The following is a 14,892-nucleotide window of genomic DNA, read 5'->3' as shown; positions in this document are numbered from 1 at the left end:
TGTAAACAGGGCTAGCACTAATCCCAACCGGGCCTAACCCTGGGTCTAGCCCTAACGCTTACATAACTTACAATCTCGCCAACAATCACCTGCCTTAGCTTTATTTACATCTCAGCTACCTTGACGAATTATTGAGTTGGCCTTAACAAATAGATCTAGCCGATACCTTGACGAATTATTGAGTTGGCCTTAACAAATAGATCTAGCCGAATATGAAGCTGACTAAAATCCACAAGGGCGTCACTCACAACAAGTCAACAAGGAAATGGGAACCAAAATCTAACATCGGTCGGGTAAATATCCTGTTTCACTGCAAGCAAGGCTGGCCCTGCAGTTTCTGTCAACATAACAAATTTAGAAAGAATAGGCTGAGAAAATTGAATACAGATACAAATATATTTATGCATAACAAAACTAACTTATATTATATATCTAACGGAATAACAGAATAAATGATAAATATTACCATCAAATTTTCTTTCATATCTTTTCACTCAACACAAGGCAGACATTTTCACGCATGCTCACCAGACCGTATAGGTTTATTTCCTGGACGGAAGGTGAAGGTCTATCGAAAACTTACCACGAAAGTTCATTTCCGGTGTAGGTCACACTGTCAGAGAAAAGTGCAAAACAAGAAGGGCGCTGAAAACCATTTCATTTGCTTGGCCGCGACAATCACTGATAAGGATGACATTGATGCGGCTTAATGAGCTAGAAATATTAACTTTTTTCCTGCGACAAATTAAATTCTAAAACATTTTTTGTATATATTGGAAAAATAAATAAAGGCGTTTGACGTATTTGTAGGTAAAAATTATTTCCTATTTAGTGTAAATGGGTATTAAAATGACTTAAATGCGGCATTCTCTCCGAAGCAGTTATGTCTTATGTAAACAATGCACGCGTCATTCAGCCAATGATTCACACCGCGTGCTGTGACAGCACGTGTTAAGGCAGTCATCTATGACAGAGGTATTATACGATACTCGTAATTCTCTGTGAAACAGATTGCATGGACACGTGTTTAATTTTGGAAAGCGGAAAATCTTAAAAATACTAGTACAGTTCAAGACAGTGCGGAGTAACTCATTACTGTATTAGTTAGTAGATTTTGCATCATGAATTCATTTCAAAAGACATTTATTATTTGATTGATTGAGTTATGAAGTGACGCCATGGCATCATATCAATCTCAATGGCATTCATTATTATTTCGTTGGTATCCGTATTCGAGTTACGGAATGGGGGGCATGGTATTCATTGGTATTGGATTGGTGACCATTGGTGTAACCAAAGTTTTGAAAATTCACTTGCTAGTTGCAGATAGTTAGTAGTATGGCTCTGAACGTAGGTCTCATTACACTCAGGGACTGTCCTATTCCTTGTCGATAATCTTAATGGCTTCCCAGTCAATTTTACTGGGCAACTTTTTACTGCAAAACGATCGCGTGTCCGTCCCTGTGAACGCCTGAACATCTTAGTGAGAAAATAAGACCTTGCTTACCTCGCTAGAACCAGTATGAGCCACACAACATCCTGTTAAAAAATACGTCTCCGTCTTCTAACCGACTTGGCGGACTTCATTGAAAGGGTAACGCACAAATTTACGTCTTCGGCCATATAAGATGAAGCGAAATTTAGGTAAGCCTGGGAGAAAACAATTTTTCCCCCCAGACTTACCTAAATTTCGTTTCATCTTATATGACCGAGTTCAAAAATTTGTGCGTTACCTTTCAATGAAGTCTGCCAAGTTGAAATAAAATAGAACCTTGAGTTAGTCTCGAAGTGACCTAGTTTGTGTCGAGTGGAATTAAAACACAATTTCTCTTCTTATATTAGGATTTTCCAGCGTGGTTTCTATTCCCCCTTATCAAAGATGTAGGATAGAAGGGCTTGACAAGGAACAGATACGACAGAATATCCTGTGTACATGCTGGTGTGGTAATGCCGCTGTCTTGAGCAAAATTTCCATTTTTGTACGCTGCATGGCATATGCTCGTCTTTAGAAAAGCTGGTTTATGCAAAAAAATGTCTTCAAAAATGTCTTTGATTTATTTTGCAGATGAAATAAAATGGATGTTTTACGTCCACCAGTTGTTTGGATTGGTGATCGATGTTACCGTAAAACTGCTGTCGAGGGGACGGAAGGCGGGGATCCAGAATTTGATGAAGAAAATGAATACAATGGTAAATATCAGATGACTAGCAGAATAAAACTAATCAGATGGCATCCCAAAAATAAAATGGAATAATTGAGTTTAATGTCCTACTGTCCTCTTGGACAGAGGATTACGAAAGTCTTCTAATAAGAGATGACTGCCTTCAACACAGGACGTCACATCACGCGGCGTCGATCATTGGCTCTATATCGAGTGCATTGTTTACATAAGACGTTACTAGTTCGGGCAGAATGCTGTCTTTCACTCATTTTAATACCCATTTACACTGAAATAGCAAATAATTTTTACCTACAAATACTTAACACCTTTATTATTTTTCTAATACATAAAAAAAAAATGTTTTAAAATTTAATTTGTCGGAGGAAAAAGTTAATATTTCTGACTTATTAAGTCGCATCGATGTCATCCGAATATTCACTGCTGATCATTGTGATGGCATCCCTGGTGTTTTATAATGATCAGACTCATCTCCAACAACTGACGTGACTTCACAATCTTTGCCTAGCAACCATCACTGTATTCTGGGTTATCATTTAATCTTGTGTATTGAGCACTAATTTCTTTCACATTCATTCAATATCAAATCTTTGTTTAAAAATTGTATAAAGTCACCCAAAATCATCTAATTTGTACTCCTGTCCAGTTTAAAGCAGACCATTCAATTTTGATGAGTGTCAAATTTACAAGCATTTTATTACTCGATCACTGTTAAAAAATAACCCAATTTATTATTGATGTATAATGATTAATTTTTGAACAGTGGTCAAGAAATTAAATATTTGTACAGTGGACTGTGTCACTTCGGACATCTGAATACTACGACATTCTGTCAAATCTGTATACATGTATATTGGACACTCATTATCAAAATTAATCAGTCAGTTTTAAACTGGACACAAGATTAAATGATTCCCGGGTTACAGTGTATGATCAAAGCAAACTTCAGAACTTTAAATCCTCACAATGGTTGTCCACAAGCCATGAGAGAGAGAGAGAAATGGGGTTTAAACGTCCACTCGACACCAACTAGGTCATTTCGGGACTAACATATGGTTTAATTTTATTTACATAATTCGCTTGCACGTAGGGGTCTTTAGCAGTGGGAGGAAACAGGAGGACCCGGAGAAAACCCACGAGGTTGGACAGGCGACCCTACTCCTTGCCACGTACAACCGGGGATTCGAAACCACGTCAGTCGACTCAATGACAGACTTTATGATACAGCGCGCGCACGCTAACCATTCAGCCATCCAACCCCCCCACAAGCCATGATGAAAGTAAAGAGAGAAATCTAAACCTTGAGCTGCCTATTAAGTTTGTTCTATCTTCACTCAAATTTGCATCACAGCTGTCACTGTAACCCAAGTATTGTTTAATCTTGTGTATCTAGCACTAATTTCTTTCACATTCGTTTAATATCAAATCTTTGTTTCAAAATTCGTAAAAATTGTTTAAAATCACCAAAAATCATCTAATTTGTACATGTGTCCAGTTTAAAGTTGACTGATTAATTTTGATAATGAGTGTCCAATTTACAAGTATTTAATTTCCTGATACTGTTCAAAAATTAATCATTATACATCATTAATCAATTGGGTTGTTTATTTTTTTAACAATAATTGAGAAATTAAACACTTGTAAATTGGACACTCATTATCAAAATTGAATGGTCATCTTTAAACTGGACAGAAGTACAAATTAAACGATTTATGGTGATTTTAAACAGTTTTTACAAATTTTTAAACAAAGATTTGATATTAAACAAATGTGAAAGAAATTAGTGCTAGATACACAAGATTAAATGATACCTGGGTTACAGTGTGTTGTGTTTTTGTCCCCCGCCTTTCGAAGAAAGCAGGGGACTATTAAAATGGGTTCGTCCGTCTGTCTGTCCGTCTGTCTGTCCGTCACACTTTTTGGGACACAATAACTCTCTTCCTAATTGAGCTATAATGTTCAAACTTGGTGTATGTGTTTATTAGGTCAATGCCTTGATGGAGTTCGAAGATGAGCATTTTCCGCTTAGGGTAAGCAGAGATAAGCAATTTGATTGGTTGATGCTTTGGGACACGATAACTTTAGTTCTAATTGAGTGAGAGTGATGAAACTTGGTGTATAGTTTCATTACATCAATACCTTGACTAAGTTCGATAATGAGCATTTTCTGCTCAGGGTAAGCAGAGCGATAAGCAGTTTGATTGGTCGAGACATTGGAACACAATAACTCTCATTCTAATTGAGTTAGAATGTTCACACTTGGCATAGGTGTCTATAAGGTGAATGCCTTGATGGAGTTCGAAGATAAGAGTTTTCGGCTTAGGGTAAGCAGAGATAAGCAATTTGATTGGTTAATATACATGAGACACAATAACTTTAATTAAGTGAGAGTGAGGACACTTGGAGTATAGCTTTATTACATCCATACCTTGACTAACTTTGATTATGAATATTTTCTGCTGAGGGTAAGCAGAGCGATAAGCAATTTGATTGATCGAAACTTTGGAACACAATAACTCGCCTTCTAATTGAGGTAGAATGCTTAAACTTGATGTAGGTGTTCATTAGGTGAATGCCTTGGTGGAGTTCTATGATGGAGATTGTCTGCTTACGGTAAGCAGAAATAAGCAATCTGATTGGTTGATGCTTTGAGGCACGATAACTTTGGTTATATAATGAAGTGAGAGCGATTGAACTCCGAATATGGATTCATTATATCATTACCTTGACTAATTTTGATGATGAGAATTTTCTGCTTAGGCTAATGAGCGATAAGCAATTTGATTGGTCAAGACTTTGGAACATAACAACTCTGCTTTTAATTGAGGTTGAATGTTTAAACTTGATGTAGCTGTTCATTAGGTGAAGTCTTGACTGATTTCAATGATTAACATTTCGTGCTGAAGCTAAGCAGAGCTAATCAATTTCATTGGTCAATGCTTTGGGACAAGATAATCTTGATTCTATCTGATAGAGAGTGATGAAACTTAGTGTATAGTTTGATTGCTTGATAATTTTGAAAAAAAAATAAATGTGCGATTAATTAATGTGTGTCATCTATTTATTTTGGGATTTCGGCGGGGGACATCAGCCTCACTGTTGGCTTGTTTTCTTTGAGATACTTTTCCCTAATGTTTAATCCTATCTGTCTCTACTTGGGTATCGGTCGGACAGTGATAGTATGAGATCAAGGGTTAGGGTATCGGTTGGACAGTGATAGTGTTAGATCAATATGAGAATTCTGTATTTAGCAGAAAAAAAACCTCTGAGCAGTACAAGGTATTTGTTCCTTCAAATGACCATGTTGATAAAGAACCCCATTTTATTTGGACATGCATCAACGATGAGAGGTTTATATTGTATTTCATCATGTGGGCTACTTTTACTTTAATACAAATTATACATGTATTTGTAAATGTAGTCTACTTTCACTTTAAAATGAATTCTATTTATAGATATGGATGAAGGAGGATGGAATGATGAAGTCTGTGATCCATTTACAAAGTTAGAAGAAACTGATTCAGGGTATCGGGTTTTATTAAGTATACCCAGTCCATATTTTAAATTTATTATTGGTAAAAAGGGGGAGATGAAGAATCGTTTAGAGAAGGAGACGAAAACACAGATAAAAATACCCAAACAAGGGCAGGAGGGAGATATAGGTACGATATTATATTTAAATGGCACTTCCTCTGATCTGGGGTCAAAATGATACTGTCCATCTCATTTCATGTGTTAATTTGTTTTCTTGTATGTTAATCTGTTTTTTTAAAATAGAGATGTGACGTCATCCTTTGATGTCGGCGTACAATGGTACAGGAAAATTGCGATTCGTACATGTATTTTAAGTCGTTTAATGGTCACAAGTTTAAGACATTGCGTAATATATTGTAAAAACACTTGAGCTATGGCCCTCTTGTTGTTACAATATATTACTTAATGTCTCGCTGTCGACCATTAAACAATACATATAGGAGAAGCCACTGGCGCTTGACTTGAGAAAGTTCTGGAAACTAGGACAAGATATAGGTACAGGATAAGATCATACTTCCTCTTATCTGGGTCAAAAATGATATTGTCAACTTTACTTTGTGTTGGAGGCCATAGTAGCTCAGTTTGTAAGGTGCTGGAGGACTCAAGAAAGTTATTCAGAATTTTCTAACGTGGTATACCCTTGTCAGTGCTGCAAAAGTGAGGGCCTGACATCAGAGTGTCTATTCGTTTGTATGGGCCCCCCCCCCCCAAAAAAAGAATGAATTCCTGGCTACACAAAAGAACCCTTGAAAAGTACAGTAGAATCTGTATGCGCAGCCACTCCTATTCAGCGACATCTCCTTGTAAGCGGTCACGATAAATTCCCCCCGTAGAAATTCTGTTGTTTCATCTCTTTATTCAACGGTCACTCCTCTAACCCGGCCAGCGGTCACTATTTTACTAATAAATTCAACAAAACATCGCCCATTCAACGGCCATTGTTGAATGATACCATCTTGTCGTTCTTTGTAACACCCCCGCTAATCCCGTGAGTAGTAGTTAATTAACTGGACCCCCACTGATCAGGTAAAAAGAAATGTAAACATAACAATCAACCCAGGATTATCTGTTAATTAATCTTTTGTTTTATTAAACGACTAACCTGATCATTGTTTTCACGCGTAACGACACATTATTTGATACTGATTGAATAAAATAAAAGTACCGAGTTTTGTCACGATCATCTAGTATCTCTCTTAGCGCCTCCTATAATATTACATACAGAGTTACACCCCCTGTAAATAGGAGATAAAATTAGCTATGTTTTTTGTTCATGTGCTTTTTTGATAAAATGAAATGAATTCATCGATTTTCTTCACAAAAATGGATAAATATTATCGAATGCATCACAATGGTAGACAGTAGTATCGAAGGTTGGTACAAAATGACAAGTTTACAGAAGTTATGTCCGAGATTTGAGTAAAGAATTTTCGTCCGGCGCAAGATTCAGCGACGGCCAAATTTACCGCTTCCAATGCATCCAAGTGTAATATTTAATATATGTCGGCACAAAAAGCAACGAGATTTTATTAAGAGGCCACTCCCGTTAAGTTATGTCCGAGATTTGAGTAAAGAATTTTCGTTCGGCGCAAGATTCAGCGACGGCCAAATTTACCGCTTCCAATGCATCCAAGAGTAATATTTAATTTATGTCGGCACAAAAAGCAACGAGATTTTATTAAGAGGCCACTCCCGTTAAGCGGTCAGTTGTGAAAATTCCCTTGGGTGGCTGCTTAATACAGATTCTACTGTATATTAAACCCCATTATATTTCATTGATCTCTTAAAAAGGCTTTATGAAAACTAAAGGCACCAAAATGGGTTGAAATACTGCATTGTTCTGTGGTGTGGGACTATTGTATTGTTCTGTGGTATGGGACTATTGCATTGTTCTGTGGTATGGGACTACTGCATTGTTCTGTGGTATGGAACTACTGCATTGCTCTATGGTATGGAACTACTGCATTTGTTCTGTGGTATAAGACTACTGCATTGTTCTGTGGTATGAGACTACTGCATTTGGTATCTTTAATTAAGGCTAGTTGACATGTCAATTATAATATGCCCGATCATATTTATTATTTCACTAAATCTAAACATCTTAATTTCCCAGTATTGTTATTATTATGTTTTTTGATATTGAACAGTGATACAGGGTCATGATAAGAAAGGTATATTTTCTGCTAAAACTAGAATAGAAGTTATGGTTGACTCGGCACGACATAAACAACCCTTTACACACTTCCTGTCTATACCTATTGTATCGGAGGCTGTCATTGGTGGATTTGAAGATTTTAAAACTGATGTGTTACGAGAATGTGATGGGGTGAGTTGCATGTTTGTAAATAAAGAGGGAGAAAAGTGAGCGGGTTCAACATCTAAATGCCGCAAACTAGGTCATTTCGAGACCAACAATCATCCCTACTCGCTTGTCACAAACAAGCGTAGAATCAAAACCACTCCTCTTGATTCAATGACATATCTTATTAACTAAAGTGTCTGCATTAAAACATTTGGCCACCCCCTTAAAAAAACAGGTAGATAAATGCATCTAGATCAGCCCTGTCCACAAACAGAAACAAACAAGACCAACGATTAGAATCTATCGGGGGATGTGATTTAACTGAACAGTCATAATTTGATGTACAAAGTTAAAGCGAGATCAAGCCTTCTATTAAAGATACATGATGTACACAGGATTATCAATCAAAAATTATTTACATTTATTTTCTCTACGAGAGTGATAATAAAATGTTAATTTGAATAAATTTCAGGCCAGAGGATTGGATGCTACCATATTTCAAAATCCCAAGAAACTCCATTTAACAATTGGAACATTAGTTTTACTGAGTGACCGTGAAATTCATCGAGCGACATCGTTATTGCAACAATGTTTAGAAGATCTTGTTGAGTAAGTTAGAATAGAATTAAATGAAAAATCACAGAGGGCTAATTTTTGGGGCTGAAAGTTTTTTGGGTCAGTTTCTGATCAAACTAATCAAATTGAGGATATCAAAACTTCATTGAATCTTCTACAGCAGATTTAGTTCTGTTAAAATTTGATTGATGTAAAATCGATTTATCGGTATAAGATTTGAATTTTCGGTGCCAAGGAAGACATCTTTGTTCTGTTATATGTTCTTGTTGAGGTCATTTTGGGACTAACATGTTATAATTTTATTTCAATAATTTGCTTGCGTGTAGGTGTCTTTAGCAGTTGGTCAGACAACCCAACTCCTTGTCACTTAAAAATTACTGATGGAAGCCAGACTTTTTGACTCAATGACAGACCCTGATGGTCTAAAGTAAGATTAGGAGTTGACTAATGAAACTTTAACACTGCGGTCTTTTAATTAAACGTTTTTACAATTGGGTTTTTTTTTTTTCAGACCAATATTAAAGGACAAGAAATTACGACTGGATGTTCAAGGGTTGGAATATATGAACGATGACCCGAATGCTGTTGATGTTCTTTACGCTAAATTACTGGGTGATCAAGACTTAGATAGGTAGGTTTCTCAGAATGGTTGGTACATATTCAGTTAGCACGTCAATCTAAAACACAGATCCTATTTCATTTCATTTTTTATAGTTCATAATTTCGTTTAACTTGTCTTTACTACACTAGGATCTGAAAGAATTATTATCATTTACGTGTTCTCGATGATGTAAGGGATTGGTCAATGAAACAATCTATTACGACAAGTTCTTGGCCTTTTGACGCACATTGATTATGTCTGTAGTGTAGGCCATCGAAAGTATAGAAACGAACGAAATATAGATCTGTATTTTATTCACTGATTATTAGAAAGTTTTATGTATTTTTGGGGCAGCTGAGAAAAGCTTTTCTTAACTTAGAAAAGCCAAACAATGCATCAGTAGGAATCCAATATTTATTTTGATGATTCTCAACGAATTGGAACATTTAGCCAACAATGGTTTGATACTAAAAATAGAAGACAGAAAATCGTGTTAAATCAGCATAACTACACGATAACCAAGTTTGTGTGTGTAAAGGGTGCTACCTGGACCGAATTCTCCTCCTTAGCATTGTGGTGGATGTAAATATAATAAATACAGCCTTATAGTTCAATCTGTATTGTAAATGATACTCATTGTGGTAAATAAATACAGCCTTACTCACCATCACAGGTTCGATTGACAACTGGTCATTCTAGGGCCTTAATATGAGTGACCTAGAAAGACCAAGGCTCAGAGAGTAGGATACTACCTCGCTAGTCTGGAGGTCTCGGGAAGAGGGGGGGGGGCAGGTATTCCTTGTGTTGACCCTTGTCAGTGGTACAGGAGGGAGGGCCCGACAAGAAACAGCATCTAGTCGCAGGGATGCGAGGAAAAAACGAGGTCTCATTTAAAGATTGGCATGCATTTAAAAGATCCCTTGACAGTTTGAAGTCGATATAAGAGTAGGCCGTAGTGCTGCTGTCTGTTCAAAATTTCCCCTCATACCACACTGTATGGCGTATACCCATCTTTATTTGCCCTGTCGCAGCTGGACGGTAAAACGTTAAACCCCATTTCATTTCATCCTATTTTTTTCACAGACTACAGAGTTTAGTTGATAGAATGGTGGACAAGTTTACGTCTGCTAATCTGATGCAGAGGGAATACGAACGAGTGAAACTTCATATTACTGTGATGAACACCCTGATGAGGAAAGATCCGACTGGTGTTTCCGTGACACGCAGTCGACAAGATGGTAAACCAGCTAAAGACCGGGAATCGTTCGATGCTGCAAGTATTATGAGGGTACGTAACCATGGTTTTTGTTTCACACGGGGTTGAACATTGATCTGATTCGCTGGGTTGGATGGCTGAATGTTGAACAGATGCATGTTAGGGTTAGGGTCTGTTTTGAATTCCCGGTTGTACGTGACAAGGAGTAGGGTCGCCTGTCCAACCTTGTGGGTTTTCTCCGGGTCCTCCTGTTTCCTCCCACTGCTAAAGACCCCTACATGCAAGCGAATTATTGAAATAAAATTAAACCATATGTTAGTCCGGAAATGACCTAGTTTGTGTCCAGTGGAGGTTAAACCCCATTTCTCTCTCTCTCTCTCTCTTCTCTCTCTCTCTCTCTCCTCTCTCTCTCTCTCTCTCTCTCTCTGTCATGTATTCAAGGGTCAAGGTTTCAATCCCAAGCTTACAGGTTTTCTCTGAATTCTCCAGTTACCTCCAATTGTTAACGACCCCTACTTGGAAGTGATTTATTTAAATAAAATTGTAAAATATGTTTGTGTCGAGTGGATGTTCAACCCCATTTCTTCTCTGTGAGAATTAGTAGAATAAGTAGCCATTTTTATACACCCACATTGAAATGTGGACAGAATATATTGCCATTGCCCCCCTCCGTCCGTAAGTCGATCCGTCGATCCATCCATCGTCCACAATTTCTTATGAACGCTCTAACGCCAAAAGTTATCATCCAATTGTTTTAAAATTGATACATGTTGTTTACTTTAGTGAGATGACGAAGCCTATTTAAATTTCAATAATTTCCATTTATTTTTAGAGTTATGGCCCTTGTTTCACATTGTTGAGCATTGTGAACGCTCTAATGCCAAAAGTTATCATCTGATCTTTCTGAAATTTATATGCATTAAGTAAATTAGTGAAAAGAAGAAGCCTATTGAATTTCAGCTATTTCCGTTTACTACATCTAGACTTATGGCCCTTGTTTCACTTTATTGAACCTTGTGAACACTGTTAACGCCAAAAGTTATCACCCAATCTTTGTGAAATTTATATGCATGATTTAAATTAGTGAAACAAAGAAGCTTATTGAATTTCATCAATTTTCGTTTATTACATCTAAAGTTATGGCCCTTGTTTCACTTGATTGAACGTTACCACCTGATCTTTTTGAAATTTATATGCATGATTTAAATTAGTGAAACAAAGTCTATTGAATTTCAGCAATTTCCGTCAATTACTTCTAGAGTTATGGCCCTTGTTTCACTTTGTTGTACCATGGGAACGCTCTAATGCTCTGCCGATAAGTATGAAATTTTCATTTGTCATTTAAATTAAGAGAAGAATCCTATTGAATTTCAGCAATTTCCGTTTATTACTTCTAGAGTTAAAGCCCTTGTTCCACTTTGTTGCACTTTGTGAACGCTCTAACTTCTACAGTTAACTGCCGATCTGTAGGACATTTTTATGTGCCATTTAAATTAGTCAAAAAGAATCCTATTGAATTTCAGCAATTTCCGTCAATTATTTCTACAGTTATGGCCCTTGTTTCACTTTGTTGCACCATGGGAACACTCTAATGCTCTGCTGATCTGTATGAAATTTACATGTCATTTAAATTAGTCAAGAGAAGAATCCTATTGAATTTCAGCAATTTCCTTTTATTACGTCTAGAGTTATCATCCGATATGTATGAAATTTATATGCATCATTTAAATTTGTGAAACAGAGGTCTATTGAATTTCAGCAATTTCCGTCAATAATTTCTAGAGTTATGGCGATTTTGAACCTTGTGAACGTTTGAATGACAAAAGTGATCATGTGATCTGTATGAAATTTATATGCACTATGTAAATTAGTAAAACGAAAAAGCCTGTCAAATTTCAACAATTTCTGTTGATTACTTCCAGAGTTGAAACCCTTGTTTCAGTTTGTAGAACCTTGTAAACCCTCAAATGACAAAATTTATAATCTGATTTGTATGGAATTGTCTTGTAAAGGCCCCCAATTACCTACAAAGGAATAAATATGTGACAACCCTTGTCAACCGCTCGGACGATTTAGCTGCTGTGGGCGTATGTCTTGTTGCCTGGCAACCTATCTTTTTCTGCTCCATTCATGTATTTAAGAATTTATTATCATATATATATATACATATATATGTATTCAGTGATATTAAATGTGCGACCTACATGCCGGCGCTGATCTACCAAACTGATCCCTCCCTTCCCGATCAACTCTTATTTACACCTTTCCCCGGAGTACTTGGAGAAAACCCACGAGGTTGAGAATGTGCCCCTGTCCCCAAGCCCGAGGTGACGGGGCAGCTGGAGCTTGAAGTGCCACATCTTTCCCCTACGCTTACTGTTTATTTATAGTCAGAGACAATGGACTCGTCACTGGCACCACCCTGGTTCAAATCCTGGCATAAACTGAAATAAACCAGCAGCTTTAGAGGTGATTATTAGTCCTGTTCCATATTGGTCCTAAATGTGTCTTGTTATAACTATGGTCCAGGTATGTCCGAACAATCGGTGAATCTAAATCGGCTTATAATTATATCTTTCAGAAATTTGGTGATTATAAATTTGGAACCCATCACATTGATTCTGTTCATATTTCAAGCCGTTCTGCTGTCGGTGCTAGCGGCTATTATCAATCGGTGGCCTTTATACAGTTACCATGACAACAAACACCAGGGAACGAATACAACTATAGCAACAAGGGAAGATCTTTGTGACGAAGGTTTGACAAGAATCGGGATATAATTATAACATCAAGGGATTCCAACAGTGAAAGTGAAGAATATGAGGTATCAATATGGATGTGCGATAGAATATTATTTATATTTATATATTCTGGATGTGCGATAGAATATTATTTATATTTTTATATTCTGGATGTGCGATAGAATATTATTTATATTTATATATTCTGGATGTGTGATAGAATATTATTTATATTTATATAAAGGTTGTTTTGGATTTAATAATAAGCCGATCTTAGGTTAATACAAATTAATTAGTTATTCTGCGTGTTCTGGTCCCAGATCACTACTCGTCTAGTGTTCTTATTGGGAGCGACAAGAAATACCCTTGCTTAGTCCGGTCAAGAACATTTAACATGGAACTTTGCATGCTTGTTCCTTGGGACAATTGCACATTCATTCCCCTGATTGACGACTATAATTTTTTAAGATTCCAAGATGGCTGCGATTGCAACATGTTCGGTTTCTGGTCCACATTGTACACTTATTCTTGTTTGATTCAAAATTTCAACGTTTCCAAAACTAGAGTTGCCTTATATTACATATTATTATTTTTGTAATGTATAAATTAAGTGAAAATTGAGCTCTGAACAAAAGAAATCAAATTATTTCTATCTTTTGGTAATATTTGAAAAGTCCAGGGGAAGAACGAACAAGTCACATTTTTGTCTTTTTGCATAAAAGGCAAAACAGACCTTTGGACCAGAATGCTTGACGCGAACAGAACAAGTGGGTTTAATTACAACTTCATAATGATGTTTAATACGAACCATAATTACCAGTACAACAAATGACTTCTACTTTTCAACCAAATTGAGGTCAAATAAAGGGTACGATGGAAGTATTTGTCCAGGAGGTCATTTCAGAAAGGCCTCCGTTCGATGTGATTGTTTTTACCTGAAATTAATTGTTCAACAGAAAGCTAATACAATTTGCTACCAGATGGCGCCATTAACTGGGGTTCTTTGAAAAAGTGACTTAGATCGTTCTTCCCCAGGTTCTTCATTTATTTCATGGGTCTAGGACTGCTGCTGATGGGTCATGTTTCAGCCATTTTTATTAGTTTAGTTTTGTTTTTGTTTGTCCAATTAGCAGCTGTCTTGACTTATTTATGCATCAGACAAGGAAATGAAAAGTTTTTATTTTGAATAATATTAAATTGATGTTTTAAGATTCTGTTTGAATGGTGTATTATAATGATAATATGATAGATATTTTGAAGCTTGACACAAGACAGGGGGAGGTAATTAATATGGGTAACTCATCCATTGCGTGAGAGCCACAGTGGTTCACAGAGTAGTACGTTGGCTCACTATGTAACTGGCTCCTTGTAAGTCAAGAAAGTTTCTCTGGATTTTTCTGCGTGTATTTCCCTCAACATAGACCCATTTTGCATGTATTTCCCTTGACACAGACCCTTTTCGTGTGTATATCCCTCGAAATAGACAGAGCCCTCCGAGGAAAAGTGACTTGTCGTTTAGGATGCAATGAACGTAAAACAACCCTTGATAGTAGTTCGACAAAGAGTGCTGCTGTCCAGGCAAAATTCCCTCACATCTCACTGCATACCCGTTTTCATTGGCCCTGTTTACAGAAAAGTAAGAAGTTCAACTCGATGTCATTTTATCCATCATTTCATTTACTGCAAGATTTCCTATTCAAAATGAACTCTTCAACTTATTTATCTGTAGACCTTTCAAATAT

At 36.7% G+C, this 14,892-nt stretch overlaps 1 protein-coding gene across 3 annotated transcripts; it reads left to right on the top strand.

The window, feature by feature from the left end:
- Positions 1-617: 617 nt before the first annotated feature.
- Positions 618-14,361, top strand: LOC126811290 (activating signal cointegrator 1 complex subunit 1). Of its 3 annotated transcripts, none has more exons than XM_050536834.2 (8): positions 618-810; positions 2,066-2,190; positions 5,636-5,842; positions 7,862-8,040; positions 8,489-8,625; positions 9,104-9,223; positions 10,277-10,481; positions 12,991-14,361. In XM_050536834.2, the coding sequence occupies exons 2-8, from the start codon at positions 2,076-2,078 to the stop codon at positions 13,105-13,107; spliced, it is 1,080 nt and encodes a 359-aa protein (XP_050392791.1). In that variant the 5' UTR covers positions 618-810; positions 2,066-2,075; the 3' UTR covers positions 13,108-14,361. The 3 variants fall into 3 exon arrangements, with proteins under 3 accessions (XP_050392791.1, XP_050392792.1, XP_050392790.1); XM_050536835.2 differs by lacking the exon at positions 618-810 and adding an exon at positions 872-975; XM_050536833.2 differs by lacking the exon at positions 618-810 and adding an exon at positions 989-1,103.
- The last annotated feature ends 531 nt before the right edge of the window (positions 14,362-14,892 follow it).

This window comes from Patella vulgata, chromosome 1, assembly GCF_932274485.2.
Source record: "Patella vulgata chromosome 1, xgPatVulg1.2, whole genome shotgun sequence".
NCBI classification, from domain to species: domain Eukaryota; kingdom Metazoa; phylum Mollusca; class Gastropoda; family Patellidae; genus Patella; species Patella vulgata.
Note: the sequence above shows the minus strand (reverse complement) of the source record. Positions and strands in the feature narration are given on the sequence as shown.